Genomic DNA, 22,590 nt, shown 5'->3' with positions numbered 1-22,590 from the left:
TTGAGGTGGAATAGTACACTGGTGACTCTTAATGATGGTATGAATGCAGATATTTTAAGTGCACTACGGAAGATTTCTATAATAATAGTTGTGTGCTGTGTTTACAGTATATTCTAGCATCCCCAGTGCAGAGGGTTTGCAATCCATCAGGTTCATGCTTTTGCATAGCCCCATTGTTTCTCCTGTGCCAGGTCACCCATCCCACCAACAACCCACTGTTAACCATATACCTGGCTTGTGTTAATGATAAAGGCTTACTATCTTCCTTGCCAACATTTGTGGTACATATCACTGCTCTAAGTTACAATGAAACCAGTGGGTACATTAAAACTAGCTATCAAAAACATGGAAACTGCCAAAACAAGTGAGCAGTATCTGCCACTGTAACTGTCTTCACTATGCATACCCCCCCTAGTGGCCCTCTGCGGCTTCCTCTGTTTTGTGCTCCGGTTTGTTCCAGAATATTCTGTTGCTAATACAGGACAGTATAGATTAGGGTTGCCAACCTCTAGGAGATTACAACTAATCTTCAGGTGATAGACATGAGTTGCCCTGGAGAAAATGGCTGCTTTGGCAATGGGACTCTATGGCATTGAAGTCCCCCCCTTTCCAAAACCCGCCCTCCTCAGACTCCACCCCCAAAATCTCTAGGTATTTCCCAACCTGGAGCTGGCAACCCTACTAAAGATGCATAACTCATAATCCACCATACCTTAGTATCCTGTGTGGTGAAAGAACACTTCACCCCAGATATTTGTGGAAAAGTTTACAACTTTGCAAGATGACTGGTGAATTTGCACTCTGTGAGTGCTCAAACATTAACCTTAAATGACAATTGCATCTATTAATTTTTTTAGAAAAAAATTATGCCGCCTCTTCAGAAACCTACCCAAGGCAGCTTATGAAACAAAAATAATAAAAAATAAAACATTAAAAGATATTAAATAAAATCTGGCATTAAAACCCCAGCCTAGCATAAAACTTTATAGACCATTAAGCAGACCATGGACAGCTTACAATAACAGTTTCCAGACTAAAACCTGGGTGAACAGAAATGTTTGGGCCTGGCACCTAAGAGAAACTAACGTAGGTGCCAGGCAAGACTCAAGGGAAAGGGCATTTCACAAGCAAGGTGCCACTACTGGAAAAACCTTGCCTCTGGTTGCCACCAGCCTCACCTCTGAAGGCAGGAGCACAGAAAGCAGTGCTTGTGAGGATGATCTTAATTGATGGGCTGGACAATATGGGAGGAAAATAATGCATGTGTAGTTAAAAGGTTTCAGTGTAAGCATTTTCCTGAGCATCCTATCTGCTTCAGTAGTTAGGATGTCAGTTCATATGTTGATGGAGTTAGCCAGAAGAACAAAAGACAAGGGGGAGGGGTGGCTGACAGGAGACTTCTAGAATCTTGAAGGTGACAGGAGACTTCTAGAATCTTCTACCCCATTAGGTAGTAGGGGACTGTGTGTGTGTGTGCATGTGTGTAACTGGATATATACGCTATCCAGTTCACCCCCTGCTCTTCTTTTTCCTGCCGTAGAGGGAAGATGGGTCAGGGCCAGCAGCAGGTACTGGCAACTTGCTACCGTGCAATTTGCTGTCATGCAATTTGCACAATTCACCCAGGTTCAGTGGTGGCTATCAGATAACATGATGCCATACAACTCAACCGGGCCCACTAAAAGCCTCTGCACAAATTGATAGACTTGGCTGGGCCCAGCAGCAGCCACCAAACAAATCACCTGAACAACTTGCTACAGCATGACTTTTGCAACTTAGCCAGACTTTTCACAAGGAAAGGCTGCCAGGGAGAGGGAAGGAGGGATATAGAGTCTCAGACTTGGATCTGGTAGGACCTGGTTCAAATCCCTGCTCTGCCATGAAAGCTTGCTGGGTGACCTTGAGCCAGTCACTCTATCTCTCAATCTAATTTACCTCACAGGGCTGTTGTGAGGATAAAATGGAGGGCAAGGAGAAAGGGTTCCCATTTTAGAGAAAGGTGGAGTATAAATGAAGTAAATAAATAACAATACTCAAGACTGGGTGGGGAGATAACACAAAGGTTGGTGGGTGAGTAGGAAAGAGAGAAGGAAAAGAAAGGAAAAGGGGTATGGGCGCTGCCAGGAGGAAAGAAAGAGGAAATCGTGTGGGGGAGGAAACACGGGGGAATGAATTGACCCCCCTGCATACACACAACTGTTTGCGGGTTCTTGACTTCTATTGTGTAAGACTGAACCAGATAATTTGCCCTCTGGCTCCATGCATTTGCTGAAGGATATGGAAATGGTTTGCCCTAACAAGATTGTCTCTGTTTTTTGTCAACAAGAGGTGTGAAAAGTCTTGTTCTTATTTTCTGTCTGTGCTTAAGAGACGTTGAAAAATAGTCTCATTGATTTCTGTAAGCCTCATCTGTACTCTGTCTCACTTTCTAGTCTGCTTGAGAAATTACTACTTATGGAAAACTGATGTTAGTTATCTGCATGTTGAGGCTTCCCTTCTCATGCTTCTTTTTACTATCCAAAGATTGAAACAGGCTTTTAAAGGGAGTGTTATGCATGCCTGTATGAAGCAGATCGGGTTAGATTTGATGCCTTACGCTGTTGTTGTATTTCCGTCCTTTTAAAATACCATTTCCTTCTGGTTCAGCTTGCAGTTATGTATGTGAGTTTGGAAGATTACCTCAGTTTCTTTAGTTTGCAAAGCAGAGCTTTACTAAATTTGACTTATCCTACTCAAATTTCAATATGCTTCACATACCTAACTCTGACTAGGATAGAACTATAAGTTATAAGCTGGATCTATATTACATACAAACTCTGCAACATACAACTTGCAAATGGCTATTCTTGTACCTTTACTATATATCTTTTCTTCCTGTCCAAGTAGACCAGAGTAGAGTTCTTTCTAATTTAAGATTTTCCTTAATTCTTTCATTATCTTGAGTTATTGTTTTTACTGACGCTATAAGGGGCTTCTCTTTTAGACAGTAGCAGATGCTTCTTTGTTTGGGAGAAAATTGTGAAGCTTTTACATTGACATTTCAGGCGATTTAAGAATAATGTTTGATGTTGAAAATCACCACATACAAAGGAAAGCTTCAAGCCCTGTTAGTGGCTTCGGTTTTAATGCTGCGCTGATTGTTTCTTTTGTTTTGTTTTTACATCTTTTCTCCCCCTGTAGTCTTCCACCCTGTTGAGTGTTCCTACTGCCACAGTGAGAGCATGATGGGATTTCGCTATCGATGCCAGCAGTGTCACAATTACCAGCTCTGTCAGGATTGCTTCTGGAGGGGACATGCCAGTGGTTCCCATAGCAACCAGCACCAAATGAAAGAATACACGTCATGGGTAAGGGAAGGTTCATGAATTACTGCAGACTGTTTGAACTCCACTAGCCAGAGAGAAAACCCCAAGGACTGGAGTTGGAACTGACCACACTGTTTCTCTTAAAACTGCAAAATAGGAAACTTGCTTTGCCAGTTTAGCTACGTATCTCTAAAATGGAGAAGCCCCAGCCATGGTCCCTGTTCCCAGTCAGTTCTGAGATGAAACTTGGAAAGAGTTGGACTGTGTGACTGTCCTCGGTGTGGATTTGAGCAGTCCGACTTGTTAATACTATACTGGAAGTCAGGACAGCGGCAAGCAGGTCTTGGAATATAATACTGTTTCCACAGTAAGTTGTTCATTTTTGTAGGGCTTATAGCCAAGTTTGTTACCTTTTCTCTCACATTCTGTGCTTGATGTGGTGATAGATGTGTGCAAAAAGAACTATGGAAAATATTGATTTAGCATTCAATGTGTCATGAAATATGTTTTTATGAAGTCAGCAGAAGTATGGGCATGTTAAATGCTGAATACTATCCAATCAATATAGTATTTTTTTCCAGATTAGTTCGCATAGCTATAGCAGGGGAAAATGCCCTCTAATACCATAAGCAATGGTTTCCAATCTGGTGAAATAAATGTATGAGCTTGCCATATTGCCCACAAGGATATCAAATTGTATCAGTGACCAACTCAAACCGCAACTCAGTTAATCTAAATTCACTGGATTTAAGTTTATATCTGTGCTTTGATTGTGATGCACATTTTCTTGGCAGTACGTCACTGAAATCAGTTGATTGCTTTCAAACAGATGTCCACATACTACAGTTTAGCAAGGTTGTGGGTTAGGGTACAAAAAAATGGGGGGAAGGTTACAAAATAGGTTTCCTTTGAATCTGGAATTCAACTTCTGAGATGATTCATTATTAGAAGGTAGTGAAATATGCAATAAGGCTATTGAAACAAGTTGGACAATTATAATACAATCAATATTATATATGGAAGCTGATGATAGAATTGCATACAATAGACAAGGATTAAGAAATAAAGTATATATTTTTTGCTAGAATAGCAATGCTCATCAGGTGGCTTATGGCTCACTGAGTGGGTCAGAAACAAAAGCCAAGTAATACCTTTTTTATTAGGACCAATGCAAATATCATGAAACTGCATGGAAATGTAGATACCTTCCACCTTAGAATCGACCTTGATATTTTGTTAATTGAAGCTACGCTTTACACATACTCCAGAGGCCAGAATGCTAGTAAAAGACTGGAAAAGGAAAACTATGGGAGATGTCATCTCTCTCTCCCAAGCACATAGCTCTCCGGGATTAATTATACTAATAGTTCTGGCCAAAGTAAGAACAAAAGGTTTAACATCATACACCATGCTGTAATGTCACACCTAAAAGGAACAGAGACTCTGACAGCCAAAAGGCTAGTTAGTAATTTCTTCCTTTTGAATCAGGGAAGCTAGAACAACTATAAAGAGGGATATAGGGTTACCGCATTATGTATTCCCAGCGATGTATTAAGAGTTTGAAAATGTTATTAAAAAATACTGTTCGCACTTTCTATGTATTCCCACCAATGTATTAAGAGTTTGAAACTATTATAAAAAATACTGTTTGCACTTTGTTTGGCCCCTTTAGCTGTGAAGATGTCTTCCAACCATTTTTTAGCCGTAGCATCCAAAAACCCTTTTAAAGCGATGTTTTTTTATAACATTTTCAAACTCTTAATACATCGCTGGGAATACATAATGCGGTAACCCCCATACTCTCAAAAAGAAGGGGATAAATTCTCATGACATGAGGAAGAAGTTTTCTTTTGGCTTTTGTCCAGGGAGGGTCAAGTTATGAAGTACTAAGTATTATCTAGGGACTCCATCTTGACTACATATCAAGGGACAAAGGGAGAGGTCCCAACTCAGAGAACTAAGGTAATGAAGGACTTTCAAAGGCTGCAAGATTCACTAGCCTATCCTAATTAAATGTCATGTGCAGTTTAGGAGTTAGATGTTTGCATCTTTTCTTGGTATCTTTGCTCAGCCTGATGCCTGAACTATGCGTACTCTTTTTATTTCTGTTTATTAAACTTTCTTATACTTTGAATGTTTTAACCCTGATATAGGTAAACACAGCACACCTGTTTGGTCTTACTTGCTGAAGAGCAGTAATGGGGAAGGGGAGCATGATAGCTCCAAATTGCAATGTGCAGTTTATCATCCCTTCTCTAGCTAGCATGAACAAAGTGGGAAAGGTGGAGCCTTTAAACAGCAATATAGATACAGAGTGCTAGATTTACAGTTATGTCTAATAGGGGGTACTCTTTCAGATTTGTTGGTGGCAGTGGATTTTCCCCAGAGAAAAATTTGGTACCCCTTGGAAGTAAGGGAAAGCAACAGCGATTCCAAATGGAGACTTGGGACAGCCAAGAAATTTATCTAGCCTCCTGGAACCATGAGGGAATGGGTCTTGTGAGTCCATTCCTTTACACGAGCTTTTGAATTCTGCCAGAATTTTTCATCCAGTCATGGGGAGGGGGGAGATTTTATGCTTGGCTTTTAAGTCCTCTTGCAATACACAGTATAACATGACTTATATTTTTAGATTTTTCTTTAGATCAACGCAGCTACTTGAAACCTCAACTGGTTAGATACACCAGAAGATTTTGTTGTAGTTAAGGCCTCTGAACCTATTCTGAATAGGAAGCAGAAAGCCTGACTGGAGTCTGATTCCCACAACTGAAAATCAGGCTTATTTTTCAATCTAGGATTATTATTTTTTGTCTGCCTTGATTGAATGTTGTGTCAGTATTTAGTACTCAATTCTTTGTAGGCCCTTGGGCATCTCACACTAATGGTGAGTTGCTTTGAGGGCAGTTCATGCAAAAATATGCACTTTTGCACATATTGTTTTCCAGCTGAGGGTCAGCTGCCTTCATCTATTAGTAGAGAACTCTGCTATAAACATAAATAAGGCATTTGGTATCTTTGCTGAAAACTTCCCATGTATCCTTGAGAGACCACTAAAGAAAGTATGTGTGTACATGTCCCTTTATACTTAACACTTATGTAACTGACATGGTTTCCAATAACAAAAATGTTTGATGACTTTCCAATCTGACTTTGTTTGCTGTTCAGATATAGACATTTGTCCCAACGTTTTATCCATGGAGAGATTAGAAGTAGGTCCCTTGCGCTCTTCCCAACCCCTAAAATTGCAAGTGAAGATAAATGAAATACTGTGAGATTTTGCAAATATTTGAAGGTAGAATCTTTCCTGGCCTTGTAAGATTAAGCCCTCTTTAAAGATACTGAAGAGATTTAAGAGGAAATAACTCAGGACTTACACAGGCGCATCTAATATATGGGATTTGGAGATGAAAGGTGCATCAGTCAGTAGCAGAGTATCATTTTGTTTTCCTGTAGTCACAATAACAGTTTAAACCTTATCTGTCCGGATTACCTTTACCTTCCTTATTCCTCCCAGAAATCACCTGCTAAGAAGTTAACGAATGCACTTAGCAAGTCTTTAAGCTGTGCTTCCAGCCGTGAGCCTTTGCACCCAATGTTTCCAGACCAGCCTGAAAAACCTCTAAACTTGGCTCATATTGTGTAAGTATCTGTGCACTACAGATATAAAAAGCCTTTGTTCTAGTTGACCTACTATTTATCTTGGTTTAAGGGCAAATGGAAGAGGACATCTTCATACTGAATGTCATGATCAATCAACTGTTTCATGACAGTTTTCAAGAAATGGTGCATCCTATCCAGTGATCCAACTAGCGTGACTTTACCCACACATTCCTTTCCTTTGCGATATTGAACATTTGGGGGGATGAGTTTTTTAACAATAGATGTTTGGAAAGATTTACAGAAGTTTTGTTTTTTTTAATTAATAACTTTGTGATCTTAATGGCTATTTTACATTTTGATTTAGTAAATATTAGATTAAGCAGGAGAAAAGAGGTTAACATGATTCCAGTATCTCTTAACCAGTGAAAAAATATTCTAGAAACTGAACCAAGTAAAAAGTGAGACTAAAAATTATTCTGCATTTCAGCACTTGATAGCAAATTTCAAAGTTTTCATCTGATGAAATAGGAGAAATGCGTATTGGTTTTCTCTTGCCTGTTTCTGTGTAAAGATTTTATTTTTTAACTGCATTAATTCACACAAAGGGAACACTTTTCTGCAGAAATTATGGTTTGAAAATCAATGCCCTGTGCTACACAAAAGGAAGAACAGAGGTGCTATAAATTACTGGGTTTAATTTTGTAACTGGTTCATAAGCAATACCTTGATTTTTCCATATATGAATACTCGCTTTTTGGTGTAATGAACAAGTGATGAACAGGAATACAATATAAAAATAGACAAAAGGACTAAACACATGTCTAGATGTTTAATTTCTGGCAGGATTATGAATTTGGGACAAGTGACAGGTATACTGCTAATTCAGCATGCAGATATAAGCAAGGCAGAAATTGACTACACCATCCCTATATTAAATCACTGTTATCTGAAACATGCAAGTGGAATCATACAGTTAGAATGGTAGCTGATTGATTTCCCCGTTGATGATCAGTCCAAGTTCATACAACCGTTGTATCTTGAATCTTCTGTTATTTGCATCCTGTTCAATTTCTTTTCGGCTCTATTTTCCCTGAGATGGCTGATGTTTAGAAATGCACAGAGCAGAGCTGCAAGCATACATTATTTTGCCGTTGGGTTCTCAGAATTGTTCAACATTTACATCTTCTGGAAGCAGATGTTCACTGGGGAAAGTTGTCCAGTACACAGATCTTCTCCAGGTTTTCCCAAGTAACCACATGTGAATTCAGTTAAGAATGAAAGCGCAGGTAGCTGAGGTGGTACATTTGAAAAATCCAAAAAGGAACTGTAAAACAATACCTGTATTAACTAGGAGCGTAAAAGTTTGGGGTAACACAAGTGGTAAACCTTTGTCTGGGTTACCACTTCAGAGTAAAGAGTGGAGGCTTGTGTGATTGACAGTTCCTTTATATCATAGAATCATAGAGTTGTAAGGGGCCATACAGGCCATCTAGTCCAACCCCCTGCTCATTTCCTCCAGATAGAAAATTGAATGTCAGGGAGAAGGTTAACCTAGAACACTTTCCCTAGCATCTGGTTATTTATGTGCACAGAAGTATGTTTCATGGAGAAACATTTGATGGAGAAACATTCTATAATCTTACTTGTAATTGAAAGTGGTAATAAACAGACATAGCTTTACCCCCTTAGTGAGAACTGGGCCTCTGAGAAGTAAGCTGGTTCTTCTGGGAGCTAATGGAGAATATGAATAGGGAACTGATTTTTACCACATGAGCATCCCAAAGATGTGTGGGGCGTCAGGCTAGTGAAAGGTGGTGGTTTGGAAAGAGGTTATGGGCATAGCTTGTCATTGTCTTCTGAATCTCTGCCACTCACACACAGGTGCAAGCCAGGCTGCAAAGGCACCACCTCCAGAGGACACCTTGTAACCAACTGGGGTGACAAAGGAGTTGGATGCTAAAGGCATCAAAAAACCTCGAGCTGACCTTGAGCTGAATGGGTGGTAGATAATTAGCTTTCACAACATTTTTCATGTAAACAGTCATCAATCAAAGTCATTTTGAAGATATATAAACATTCCAGTAATCAGATGTTTGAAAAGAAACTATCTGACAAAAACAATTTTCCAGTGTGTCCAGATAACAATTGGAGTTAGTTAATGGGTTTTCTACTGTAACCATTTCTCCCATTATGTAAATGGATTAAGGTGGTTTAAATCTCTTCTGCAAAGATTTATGTTTCTTTTACCTTAAGTCAATTCTTTTCTTACATATGGGTGATCATTCTGTATTTATATTTGTCATTGTTGTATGTGTTACGTCGTACAGTAATTGGAAGGAATATTGTGTTACATAATGACTGTCTGTGGTTGGCTTCACCGTTGGAAGTCACTTAGCCTGCTTTAACATGAAGGCTCTTACACAGATATTAAATACTGTGCTGTGATTACTGAGATCACTCTAAAGAAGTGAGCTGTCATTACAAGCCTGATCAGTGTACCAAACTAGTAATAAGGAGAAAGTCTATTATGAAAATATTAGCAGAAGCCGCGTTGAAGAGTTGAAATTACCAATTTATTTAACCTTAACAAATATGCTTTTTCAAAATAATACCTCAGTTCATGAATCATTTTGAAACTGAATTTCAAAAATTAGTTTGAAATTTTTGACTTCAGATAAATTTGGCTTGTTATAAACCACAACAATGTAAATAAATGACTAGTCAGTTAACAGGTGTCTTCCCTCCATTGTGAGAACTGTTCAGTTATGCCTAGTTTCTGTTGCCTGCTTTAACTAATTACTAAATTACAAATGGATCTGTCCTCTTACACCGTAACAGCAGTTGTTCAGGCACTTCTGGTGAAGGCACATCTTGATCTGTGTGCAGATTCTTTCTCAGTAGGCCTTCTTCCTGTATATTTATTGATCAATTAAAATATTTATATCTTATTTTTCCTTGTGGTTCAAGGAGACTTACACATCACATTTAAAACAGTACAATTCAAAAGCAAAAGAATAAATACCCCAGAAATCCCCCTTCCCCCAAAAGATGCCTACAGCTTAAAAGCCCTGGTGCGTAAAATGGCCTCAAAACACCTCCTAAAGCAGGGATGGGGAACCTCAGGCCCGGAGGCCGTATGTGGCCCCCGAGGACATTTTTTGTGGGCCTCGGGAGCTCTGGGGCCCTGCCGCGGAGGCAGGATGCAGGGCGCCCCTCCCCGAGGGTGTTCCTGGGGCTGCGGTTTACAGGGGCGCTGCGGCGCCCTTTGGACCTCCTCTCGCTGACTGTCAGCTGTTGGTCGGCGAGAGTAGAGGGGAGGGATGCTTCCCCAAAGGCTGCCCCCTACAGCCGCGGCGTGCAGGAACGCTGCAGCACATTGTAAGCCCCTCTCGCTGCCTGTCGGCTGTTGAGCAGCGAGGGGGAGGGAAGAGGCCAGCGGCTCCGGGAGGCAGAGTATGCATGCGGGAGCCGATTGGGCTTCGGGGAGGGCTTTTGTGGACTCTGGGGGGAGAGAGAGACTGGGGCCTGGTCACGTGGGGTTCTGTGTGCCGCCGTGTGTGGGGGGGCGGGGGCCTGGTCGCCCTGGGCCGGCGGGTGTGTGTGTGGGGGGAAGGCTTTTCTCTCTTTTCTTCCTCTTTTTCTGTCACTCTTTCTCCTTTCTCTCCCTCTTTTTCTGTCTCTTTCTTTGTCTCCCTCCGTCCTTTTCTTTCTTTCCCTCCATCATTTTCTTTCTTTCTCCCCCTCTCTCCATTTCTTTCTCCCTTTCTCTCTCTTTCTCCCTCCCTCCCTTTTCCTCTTTCTCTGTTTTCTCTGTGTGGAGGCCACACAGAGACGGCCTGCAGGGCATCCCCGCTCCCCCCTCCCAGGCGGGAGGGCAGCCAGCGGTGGGCCCAAGCAAACAAGGCGCCGGGGGGCACAGCCCACAGTCGATCGGGAAGGGAGGAAGGAAAACAGAGAAAGAGGAAAAGGGAGGGAGGGAGAAAGAGAGAGAAAGGGAGAAAGAAATGGAGAGAGGGGGAGAAAGAAAGAAAATGATGGAGGGAAAGAAAGAAAAGGACGGAGGGAGACAAAGAAAGAGACAAAAAGAGGGAGAGAAAGGAGAAAGAGTGACAGAAAAAGAGGAAGAAAAGAGAGAAAAGCCTTCCCCCCACACACACACACACACCCGCACCTGCCGGCCCCGGGTGACGTGGCGCACAGAACCCCGTGTGACCGGGCCCCAGTCTCCATACCCTCTCCCCCCCAGAGTCCACAAAAGCCCCCCCCCCGAAGCCCAATCGGCTCCCCCATGCATGCTCTGCCGCTGGGAGCCGCTGGCCTCTTCCCCCCCCCTCGCTGCTCAACAGCTGACAGGCAGTGAGAGGGGCTTACAATGTGCCGTGGCGTTCCTGCACACCGCTGCTGTAGGGGGCAGCCTTGGGGGAAGCATCCCTCCACTCTCCTCTCGCCGACCAACAGCTGACAGTTGGCGAGAGGAGGTCCAAAGGGCACCGCAGTGCCCCTGTAAACCGCAGCCCCAGGAACACCCTCGGGGAGGGCCGCCCTGCATCCTGCCTCTGCGGCAAGGCCCTGGAGCTCCCGAGGGCCACAAAAAATATCCTTGGGGGCCGCATACGGCCCCCGGGCCTGAGGTTCCCCATCCCTGTGCTATATGGACCCAATGACTTCTTTGTTTTTTTATTTATCAGTTAGCAGCCCTAGACCTTCATCTCTGGTCACCTCTATGAGATTCGGTTCTTCAGATGCCCTCCCCAGAAATAGTGGTTCTGGGGTGGGTAACTGCCCCACATCTCCTGCAATGAAGACCAGTACAAAGAATTTGTTCAACTTGTCTTCAGTCTCTCTATCTTCCTTCAGTAATCTTTTTACTCCCTTGTTTAATCCCTGACTGCCTTTCTGCCTCCCATGTATTTATTCTGATGTTTACTTGGAAGTATGTGTGCATAAGATTGCAGCCTGAATCATAACTGGACCCAGTATGCTTCAGAAGCAGAAACTATATTGGGATATGAAAAGGAATTACACTTTGTTCTTACAAGGGTGTCAAAAATCAACAATTTGACCTACTCTTGCCCTTTCTTAAGAGCAGTTTCATGTGCCTGGAAATGACAGTGAAACTGACTGGATTTTTTCTTCTTCTTTTGCTAGTAGGGAAATTGAAAATTGTGTTTAAGTATAATGGACCCAAAATAAAAATGCACAAGTTTGTAAGAGCAGCATATACAGTGCAACTAACAAATTCACATGGGGGAAAGATACGCTGCATGAAATCTTGAAGAATCTCTTCTTACCAGAGTAACTTTTACTGTTAAATATAATTGTATAATGATAACAGCTCTACACAAGCATTCCCGCAACAGGGAATTTACAACCACTTCAATGGTAGTGTTCATGTAATCAAAGTCCTTTTTCCCCCTGCAGCAGTTACTTCTAGTAAAGACAAAAACCTTTTGTGTAACTATGCCTGCATTTGTATTAGCATTATACACTAGTTTTAACATGCTGTTTAGCTGTATGTGATTCCCTGCTAGCATAGTGGTTGCACCTAGTAATAAATATTATGTTCAAAAATGGTTAAATTCAGCACCATAAATGCTGTAAGGAGACAAAGTGGTTTTACCTCCCTGTTTTATATCAGCGGAATATGCTTTTCTTATGTTCTTATTCTAGTGCAAACCCTAAAAGAATAATGACTGATCTGGCTTGGAAAAGTATTCCCTTGATCATTTGTGTTATTATATTTAAAGTTTTGCAAACCGCTATCATAGTCTTTGCATCCTCTGCCAGCACCTTTCATGCAGAAATGCATAGCACTCTCCCGAAAGAGGCTAATTATGCTTAAAATACCACAGTAGTCTGATAATCTGTAGAATGTGTTTAAAGATTTATTAATTGCTTACCACCAATCTACAGCCTTTACAGTAAATTTTCTGTAACTCAACTTTAACCAGTAGGCTTGTTTATGGACTCATATATAGTTATGCCTAGAATTCTTAATGCTTTAGCATCTGAATTTCAAATTCCCTTCATCTTGCGGCATGGCTCGCTGAATGCTCAAGGTAGCTTGATATACAATGTAGTGGGGTGATGGGGCACTGGTTAAAGGAACACCAATCCAGACTCCTCTCACAAGGAACTCAGTTGATCCGAGGTTCTTGAAATCCTTAAAGGCAAAGGTAGTCCCCTGCGCAAGCACCTGGTCATTACTGACCCATGGGGTGACATCACATCATGACATTTACTAGGCAGACTATGTTTGTAAGGTGGTTTGTCATTGCCTTCCCCAGTCATCTACATTTTACCCCCCGCAATCTGTGTACTCATTTTACTGACCTCAGAAGGATGGAAAGCCAAGTCAACCTTGAGCCGGATCGAACTTAGACCATGAGCAGAGCTTTGACTGCAGTACTGCAGTTTACCACTCTGCACCATGGGGCTCTATCCTTGCCTGTATATTATATTGTAATAGAGATTCACTGTACACCTTTTCACATTCATATATCAACCTCTGGTTTCTAATTTTTGTAACAAATATTGGTGGATTTTTGTTCATATACAGAGCTAAAAAATAGGATTCTATTGTCAATAAATCTACTATTCTATTTAAAACAAATTAACATAAAGAAAACCACAGACAAATTGGTATCTCATAGGATTCCATACATATGCATGTAATATGAAAATTTGTTTTAAATAGCATAGTAGATTCATTGACAATAGAAGCCTCTGTGGTTTTCTTGATGTTAATCAGCCAGCAATGATGACAATGTAATTATTATTACCTAACAGAGGTAGTCTTGAACACATGCATAACCATTTATGCCAAGCCACAGTAGCCCTGCTTGACTGAGCGCTTGCATATAAGATCAGAATATTAACAATGAATATGTTGTATTTCTCTACCTATGGCACCTTTTTAAAGAAAGTATTTAATCTTAATTAAAGGTATCTTTTTGTTTTGTTTTGGCTGCAAAAGAGATACCTGGTAAGTTATCTTTCAGTATATTATTAGATGGAGGAACAAACTTTGTAATTCATAGATTGTTGAGCATAAGAGGTCAACCTTTCATTTTGCAAAGGTGTTTTTTTTCTTCCTTCGGCCTTCTTTGTGAACAGATCCTATCACCTGGAGAACAGGGAGAAGGGCATTCGCAGTCTCCCTGGACACCTCCTTCTTTGTCCAGCTGCTGATTAACAGTATTTTAAGCTTTAGCGATATCACAGTTACCATAGGTCTGCTTTGTAAGCGATCCTGAGACTGCATCCCTCGAACTATTTGCTGGGTGTGGGGATTTTCCCCTTCCAAAGTCTGGATTTTGCTCATAGCAAAGTTAGTTCACATGTGGAAATCTGTTTCTCTGCATAAATTGCATTCTCTGGAATGGAGCATTTGACATGTTGTTGTTATAACAAATCTGTTCAGGTTGCGGAGGCTGGTTGCCATAGGGGCCAGGTAATACCAGACCTGAGCCGTGGCTTCTGAACTAGGCCTGCTGCCTGCACCATGTTAGAACATGTGTCGTTTCAGCCATATTGTGGGGGGGTGGCTTGGTTAGTTTTTTCTGGTGTGCATTTCAAGTACACCATCCAGACCTTAATGGCAAAAAAGTTTAAATTGGGTTTCTGCCCCAACTTCCCAGAATTCCTCATATTGACCTATGGATTCTAAACTACTTCTGAGATTAATGAAAAAAAGTATGCATAAAAGAATTAACAACTTGGTTGTTTTTCTACTGTTTGAGTGGTTTTTCTATCAGTTTCTTTGCTACACAGAAAAACCTGGCCTTCCTCATGAAAAATCTCATGAGACTGCCTCTTTAAATTCTTGCATGGGGAATATAATGCAGCATGAATTTATAAATATTTATTCTTAATCAACACTCTTTCCAAAAAGGCAAATTACAATAAATCTGTTGGCACCTGCTGCGTGCGTCTCAGTCAGCTTTGTCGGTCTTGTATTCCTACTTTCCCCGTATGTTGCTGCTTGGAAAAAAAGGGCAGAGAGGAAGGTGACTAGATGAGAGAACCATGCATCTCCAGTGTGCTATTATGTACATTCCTATTTTGGGGGGTTCCCCCCATTTGCAAACATGGTGAACTGATGATTCATATTAACAAGCACCCATATCATGGCCTCTTTAAATTCAAATTCTGTGATGCTGTGAATGCAGAGTTATTTGTATGAACACATTGTGGTATGGTTCCTCTGATGTTTACTGTGCTATGGCCAACTTATCGGGGAGGCAGTTTGCTGTGGCATAGTGAACATATACGTTTCTGCATAACAATGAGCTGTTATACCCCACACAGAGCAGACTCCATGCAGTATGTTTTTAAAGAAACTACCATATAGCCATTTGAAATGGCCTGAGATGTTAATGTAGCAAGGAGGAAACCTGGCTTTTCAAAAAGAAAACAGTGTTCCTTTAAAAGAAATACAAGAACTCAAATAACAAGAAATCAGTGAGGTATGCAAATAATTTAAATACTGTTGAAATGTTTCTGTATTAATAGTGTTTTATAGAGCATTTCAGTAGTCTTTGTGAAAATGTAGAACAGTCAATTATTTTTCTGGAAAAAGTCAACGGAGCAAACAAATTGCACATAGAATACCTCAGAATGTAAAAAGGAATTTTTCTAATACTTATGCTAATCCATGTAAAAACTGAGATTTAATTTCACAGAAATTTAGACTTATAGTAGAAAAACTGAAGGACATTGCATTTCTATAGACTGAAAGTATTTGTGTGTGTATATATAAGTGCGCAGATGCTGTGTTTCATGCTTTATTTCATGCTTTCATCATTATACAAACCACTTATTCTGTCTGCTTTCAAGGCCTCCCAGACCAGTCACCAGCATGAATGAAACACTGTTCTCCCATTCTGTTCCCTCAGGAAGCCCTTTTACAAACAGAAGGTGAGTAGTAATTCTGATACATTTTGAGATACAATTAATTAAACATCTGTTTTTATTTTATATTTTCATTTCAAACTTCATGCAGTCAAACAGAAACAAGTATAGGAACACCCTTAAATGCATTCGGATTGAATTTTCATTGTTTAAAATAGGGTTCCAAGTTTTAAAATATAGGAACCTCTGCAGAGGCATAGAGCTGATTGCTTATGTGCTCGTGCTCTGTCTTCTGAAAACCTAGAAACAACCCAGGTAACCTCTGGCCATATGCCTACAGTATGCAGCATGTCAGGATGCAACCTATATCAATTTAACCTATAAAGCTGAAGCATCTACAATATACATAAAGTACACCTAGAAACAAAAGTTGGTATTTAAATACCAAGAAGCAAATGTGGGCAAATTGAACAAACGTTTCTATATATGAAGGAATGCCTAACTATTTATGGCCAGCTGGAAATAAGTACTGAGCTATACTGTGAAGCCAAATTGTTGAAACTATTGTATTAGTCTGCCATTTCAGTAAATTATAATCAATCACTCACAAGCACAGGAAAAACTGTGCTGGATCAGATCAAGAAGTCCATCCACGTGATCTAGCCAACTCTGATTCTAGCCATGTGATTCGCTGGCCAACTCTGGCCCAAGATGCAAATGTGTGTCCCCTGTGTTCAATTACCGTGAATTGGGATGGCAGAAATCAAGACTTCTGCAAGCCAACCAGGGCGTTCTGATAAAGATCTGGATTTTGAAGATTAACCCAAATCCAGAAATCTAGCAGCAAACATTGTTGTACAGTTTTCAGTGCTAACTGCTTCAAGTAATGTGATGTGCTTCAACAATCACTTTTCATAATATTGTATTTGTTTTCTTATCTCAATTAAATCCCAGAGAAGTGTTTTGTAACATGGTCTAATAATTTTGCCTCCAGCCTGAATTAAATGTTAGTACTTTGTTTTCATAAGGAGCATCCCCTCTCCTAAGGGTGTGAATTAAACACTCTGAATTCACACTAACCTTATTCCTGTGTGGGCTACAATACATGTATTTATTTACTTACTTTATTTATTTATATACCACCTTTCTCACTGAGACTCAAGGTGGATTACATGGTGTAAAGCAAAGTAATCAAATAGTGTGAGAGATCTAATAAGCAACGCAATAGGACTAGGATTACAAAAATTAGAAACAAAGCAAAGAAGTATCAGACAGGGTATGTAAAGTGATGTAAAAATGGAACTGCAGAAGTAGAAAACAATGCAGTAACAGCATGATAATACATACAATAAATAGATTATATATAGCATACACAGTGTCACACACTATGGGCCTGTTCTTTTAATAAATGTGTCTCCCTGAACGGTTTCATTATACTCTTGTCCTATTATAGACTGTTAATGAAGTTTCATTGTTTGAATCATCCAGGTTACTTGAGAGTATAAATGTAGCCAGTCCTGAGACTGATGAGCATTCTCTTATAAAGATGTATGTAAATCAGCTTCACAGGAATTCCTGGTCAGTATAAGAGCACTAAACCACTAATTGATGTAGTTCTGTAGCTTATACACTAAAATCAGTCCATTAGTTTATTAGTCATTCTGCAGAATTACTAATAATGGAGATTTTTTGTTTGGTATTTGAAAGATAAAAATTAGGAGACTTTTTCTGGTTTCCACGAGACTTCAAATGGATTTCATGGTGGCCTTGAACTTCCCTATCTTTTATCTTGCATTTTGCACATGACACATATTTAAATGTACATCACAAAGCAGTTTTTGCTCTTAGACAAGGATAAGTGTCCTGTGGATATCTAATTTTAATATGTTTCCCTCCAAAACTCAGAAGTAGGAAACACAGGTCAAAAGGGAGCCTCACACTGAAAAACACATTGATAGCTGGTCCTGAGAGGGGCACAGCAACCCATATAAGATAAGAAGATAAGTTTCCACATATAAATGAGGCTTGCTGAGTACACACAAACCAGCTGCAGGGCAGCAAAATGTTGCATCCAGTTCTGCGCACACAGCACCACTGTTGGTGGGTGCCTCTGTACTTTTGAGTAGATCCTCTCCTGTTGCTGGTAATATCAGACACATCAGGACTAGGGAAGGGGACGTCTGAACTCAGGAGTGCCCTAAGAGATTTCTGGGTGAAATCAGCACCTGTCTTCAAAAGATGGCAGAAGCGTCTTCCTGTTGTCATTGGCTGCTGCAAGTCGGGATGATCATGAAAAGCGATGAAGGAAGCCCCCAAGCTCTGACTACACTCACTTTGCTTCCCTCTACCAACTCTCCTTATCAATTCAGTTGCAACATTTTAAATAGCTATTTAGCCTAATCAAAAGCTCAGTCTTAACATGTACTGGATATCTATCTCATTCTGTAGGATGTACACGGCTACATATGCTCTGAATCTTATTTACATTATAAGAAATGCAAAGTGAACAACTATAAGCAGGAGGCATTAAACTACTGTATACTGTAAACATTTTACATGGTTGTTGATGGTGCCAGCAAACATTTTAAATTAGGGAGTTTATAAAATCTGATACTAATCTAAGCAGTCAATATTAAAATGATTAAAACCACAGTTTCTGTGTATCCTTGATTTGTCCAATGTGTTAGCTTGTGACCATGAATAAGAAGGTAGCAAAGCCATGTAGGAGCATCACTTGTGTTATAGAGATGGAGTAGTTAAGGAAATATTGCATTTAAGGATAGAATGACCTTATTAATTGAATATGTTAATGGACATTACGTATCTTGCCATTTGTTCACTCTGGATAATTCTAATGAAGCAGAACAACTGCATTAGATTGGAAAGAGGAAAATATGACAATAATTTCTCATTCACTTCTATGGAATCTCACATAATGACGAGTATGTCTTATTGTGTCACTTTACTTTGTGCAATTATTTCCATCATGGAGACTCTGGGTGTATAAAAATGGTTCACACATGCAGTAGTGTAGCTTGAACATTCTCTGCATAAATCTGGGGTTCACATTTGCTTCTGTTCATATTGTAAAGCTAATGTTGTACATTATAAGTCTTCATGCCCTGCTTTTGGACCTCCTGGAAACATCTGGTGTCAAAATAAGCATGCTAGATTAGATTTACACAAGTTATATAATATAAAGAACATAAAGGTATACTTGTGAATGACTATTATCTGGTATATCTCACACTAAAGACTTGTCTGAAACTGAATTAAGGATACAAAATAAAATGTGAAATTTAGATTCACATGTAATGTTTGATGCACTATTTTTGGTCCAATGCAAATCTAGACTCCTCTCCTTGAGATGTGACATTTTCTCTACAGAGAGAAGAATTAGAAATATGAAAATGATGCAGTATTCATGATGCGGATATATGTGACATCAGCCCAGTGCTTATGAAAATGAAATACTGATTTCTGTATCATATGTTTTGATTATGGGCATCCATCTCTCATGCCCTGCATTGAATCTCTGGGTTGCTGTTTGGTAACTGGCTATATAAAAGCTTTAACTTTTCTCTCTAAATAGAAGCAATTAGGGGGTTAAGGAAAGAAAACTATAGAAAGAAGCAAGATTGACCAGGCTACCAAAATCATCCAGGTAGTTGTTAGATCCTTTATAACAAATAATAAATGATAGCATACTTACTTCATGTGCCCAACAGATTATTCACTGGTGTGAAGAAGACATAAGATCGTTACTTTTGACCAGTCAAAACTAAAATGCTATGCTAGATCTATGCATATTTGGATTGGGATCTAAGGCTGCCTAGGTGTGCATACAGCACCCTTACCCAAGTGCTCAGAGAGGGTAACTTATATTCTGTACCCCATGCCAGAGACTTTGATCTCATGGAATTCTACTTTAGAGGTTTCCCCATTTTTTAGAGGCTGCTTTTGTACTTTAGGGATAAGGGTATCAAATAGTTATATGATGTACAGTATACCACAGTTTTCTAAGAAGAGTATAACATAGTGTAGTAGAATCATAGAGTTGGAAGGGGCCATACAGGCCATCTAGTCCAACCCCCTGCTCAATGCGGGGTCAGCCTAGAGCATCTCTGACAAGAGATTGTCCAGCCTCTGATTAAAGACTGCCAGTGAGGAGGAGCTCACCACCTTCCTAGGTAGCTGATTCCACTGTCGAACAACTCTTAGTATGCCATTATTTTCTGTCTTTGATGGGGGGGGACACTTCTGTGTGTTCTGAATAAAGGGACGTTATGCCTCTTCTTTTGATAGTGTATTATGCACAAGCCCCAAAGAACTGTGGAACTAACCATGATTACAAGAAATATTTTTAATGTAGAAAAAAGACCCTGCACATGGCAAACCTCTTTTAAAACTGGGATATTTCAAAACAGTGTGAAATATACTATGGGAGTCAGCTAGTCAAAGCAAAAATCAAATATTCCATAAGGCTAGCACAAGCCTCTTGAATGAACATAAGAAGCTGTTTGAAGTCCATCTTATATGAATGGAAAGAAAAGAAACAATTGTGTGGTGTGTATGTGTATCAGTCAGCATACTAATTCGAACAATGCTGTGTTAGCCTCCATTTCTAATTATTAAAAGCGGACACTTAGTGTATTCAGGACCTTGGATAGGGAACTTTGAGTTATTAGTTCTTATATTGCTTTCCTGTTAGCAGCTCTGTGTCCTTGTTCCATTAAGATACTAGCTACGGCCTTCAGTGAACATCTGCATATACTAAAGCCCTTTCTTGTGGCATGCGTGTGACTGAAGAATTCCAGTAAGCAATGTTTGCATTTTTCTTTTATCACTTAGTAGGAAGGGTAATGAAGACAAATTATTGAGGAATCATACTATATTCTCTACATATAGCTCTGTTATCCAAAGATAATCTGTGGTTAAAGACCAACCAATAGTAAATGTCTTTCTGTGTAGAACTTAATGGAGAAAGTTTTAAATTTGAAATCCTTAAATGGGGAGATTTTTTCTTACACTGCTACTGGATAGAATAATACTGAATTGTAACATTCAGCTTTTGGCAATGGAGCAGAGTTTTAAAAGAATTTACTGCAGATCTCCTGGAGTTCTGGGGGCCATTTACTGGTACAGGGGATTCTGGTACCTGCATGGTACTATGACATAATCACTCTACATTGGCCTAGGAGGTCTTATTCATGTTGCAAAAGCTTTTAGAGCCCTCAGAATTTAAACTAGGACAACTGCCATGTTAGCGGGCCATTTTCAGCATACACCAGTTTATCAGTGAGTATGTATCTGTATCTGTGTAGCTACATAGTGATTTTACATGAAAATAAAGATATAGAGAATCTCTCAGATCCTAAATCAAAGGGTTTTTCTCAAACAAAGAGATCAGATCATCAGAACTTTGATCTGATTTTTTTGTCTGGCTTTGTGTGTGGGAGAGAATTAAAGGCTATGAGTCTATCCTCCCATCTGCAAAGTAGGCAAGCTTTTTGTAGTGGGAGAGGAGCCTTAGTCTCTGCCCCTCCCATTCACTATAGTCCTGACTGAGTGACGGCTCAAGCAAAGCATTTTCTTTTGTCATCCACTGCAGGGCCTGTAACTAGAATGAGGACAAAGCATGTGCCTCTGCACCTTAGAGTCTAAAACAGATATGCTGCCTATCACTGGGGAGGCAAGCCTTGACTTCTGCCTCTGTCCACTAGTCCTCGCAGCCATGCTGCCTGCCAACAATAGAAGCAATAGTTTGCCTTGGCACTGGCCTAGTAACCTTTTAATGCTCACCCAAATTCTGAGATGGAGCAATGAGTGATTTAAACTGGAAACACTGCACAGAAATTGCAATCAGGATGATCCAATATGATGCCCACATCAGCATACTCTTCTGGATGGACATTGTCCCTGTCAGGCACATAGTTGATAAGTGATTCACAGAACTGAAATGTCATCAGCTAGACAGTAGAGGATTAATAATCATTATCCATGTTGTTAATATTATTTTATGGATTACCATATTCCTTTGGGTGGGAACATATATTTCATATCCTGTAGCTCTGATGAAAAGAGGACAAATTGGAGCAGGACAGAATACTTTTATAACCTTTTGCTTTAAGAGAGGTAAAATTGAAGGGGCTATGGCTCAGTGGTAGACCATCTGCTTTGCATGCAGAAGGTTCCAGGTTCTATCCTTGACACCTCCAGGTAAATGGATCAGGTAGTAGGTGATGTGAATGATCACAGCCTGAGACACTAGAGAGCGGCTGCCAGTCAGAATAGACAATATTCAGTTTGATAAGCTAATAGTCTGGCCCAGTAAAAGACAACTTCATGTGCTCAGTTATTTTGTTTGTTTGTTTTCTACAAATTACATCAGGAGGTTAAAAGTTGTTCTTTTTATATTTAAGCATAGTGCAATTAATAGAATGCTGCAAAAAAGAAATAGGACTGAGGATAAAGAACACTAATTTCTTGAGTTTAAATTAGGCATTTTCTTGGGTTATATCCATAATGGAAGAATATCTGTAGCGGCAAAGACAACAATTTCTTCAACTGGATCATTTGTTTCTGAAATATCTGCTAGAAATGTTTTCTAAAGGGTAGGCTATGTGACATTAAGTATGTTTCTAGCAGACTTTTTTCTATTTATATATAATTTTAAACATGGGGGGGGAAACAAGTTTTATGAACTTGTACAAAATCAACTTTCTGTGTTAGTAAAATTCCAGACCTTGTTTTTGACCTTTGATGTGATACAGGGTTTAGAGGCATTTTCTGATTAAATTACTTGTGTACCGTTTAGAATTTTTGAATAAGT

General features: G+C 39.9%; 1 protein-coding gene across 1 annotated transcript in view; it reads left to right on the top strand.

Annotated features, from left to right (window-relative positions):
* The window catches only part of DTNA (dystrobrevin alpha), a 199,337-nt gene that overhangs the window by 134,516 nt on the left and 42,231 nt on the right, over positions 1-22,590 (top strand). The window contains exons 8-11 of the mRNA XM_056854383.1: positions 3,181-3,347; positions 6,820-6,944; positions 15,744-15,824; positions 17,247-17,336. Coding sequence (XP_056710361.1) covers positions 3,181-3,347; positions 6,820-6,944; positions 15,744-15,824; positions 17,247-17,336 — 463 coding nt within the window. The remainder of the gene's footprint in view (positions 1-3,180; positions 3,348-6,819; positions 6,945-15,743; positions 15,825-17,246; positions 17,337-22,590) is intronic.

This window comes from Euleptes europaea, chromosome 8 (assembly GCF_029931775.1).
Source record: "Euleptes europaea isolate rEulEur1 chromosome 8, rEulEur1.hap1, whole genome shotgun sequence".
NCBI lineage: Eukaryota > Metazoa > Chordata > Lepidosauria > Squamata > Sphaerodactylidae > Euleptes > Euleptes europaea.
The sequence above is the reverse complement of the archived record's forward strand: the minus strand, read 5'-3'. Positions and strand labels throughout refer to the sequence as shown.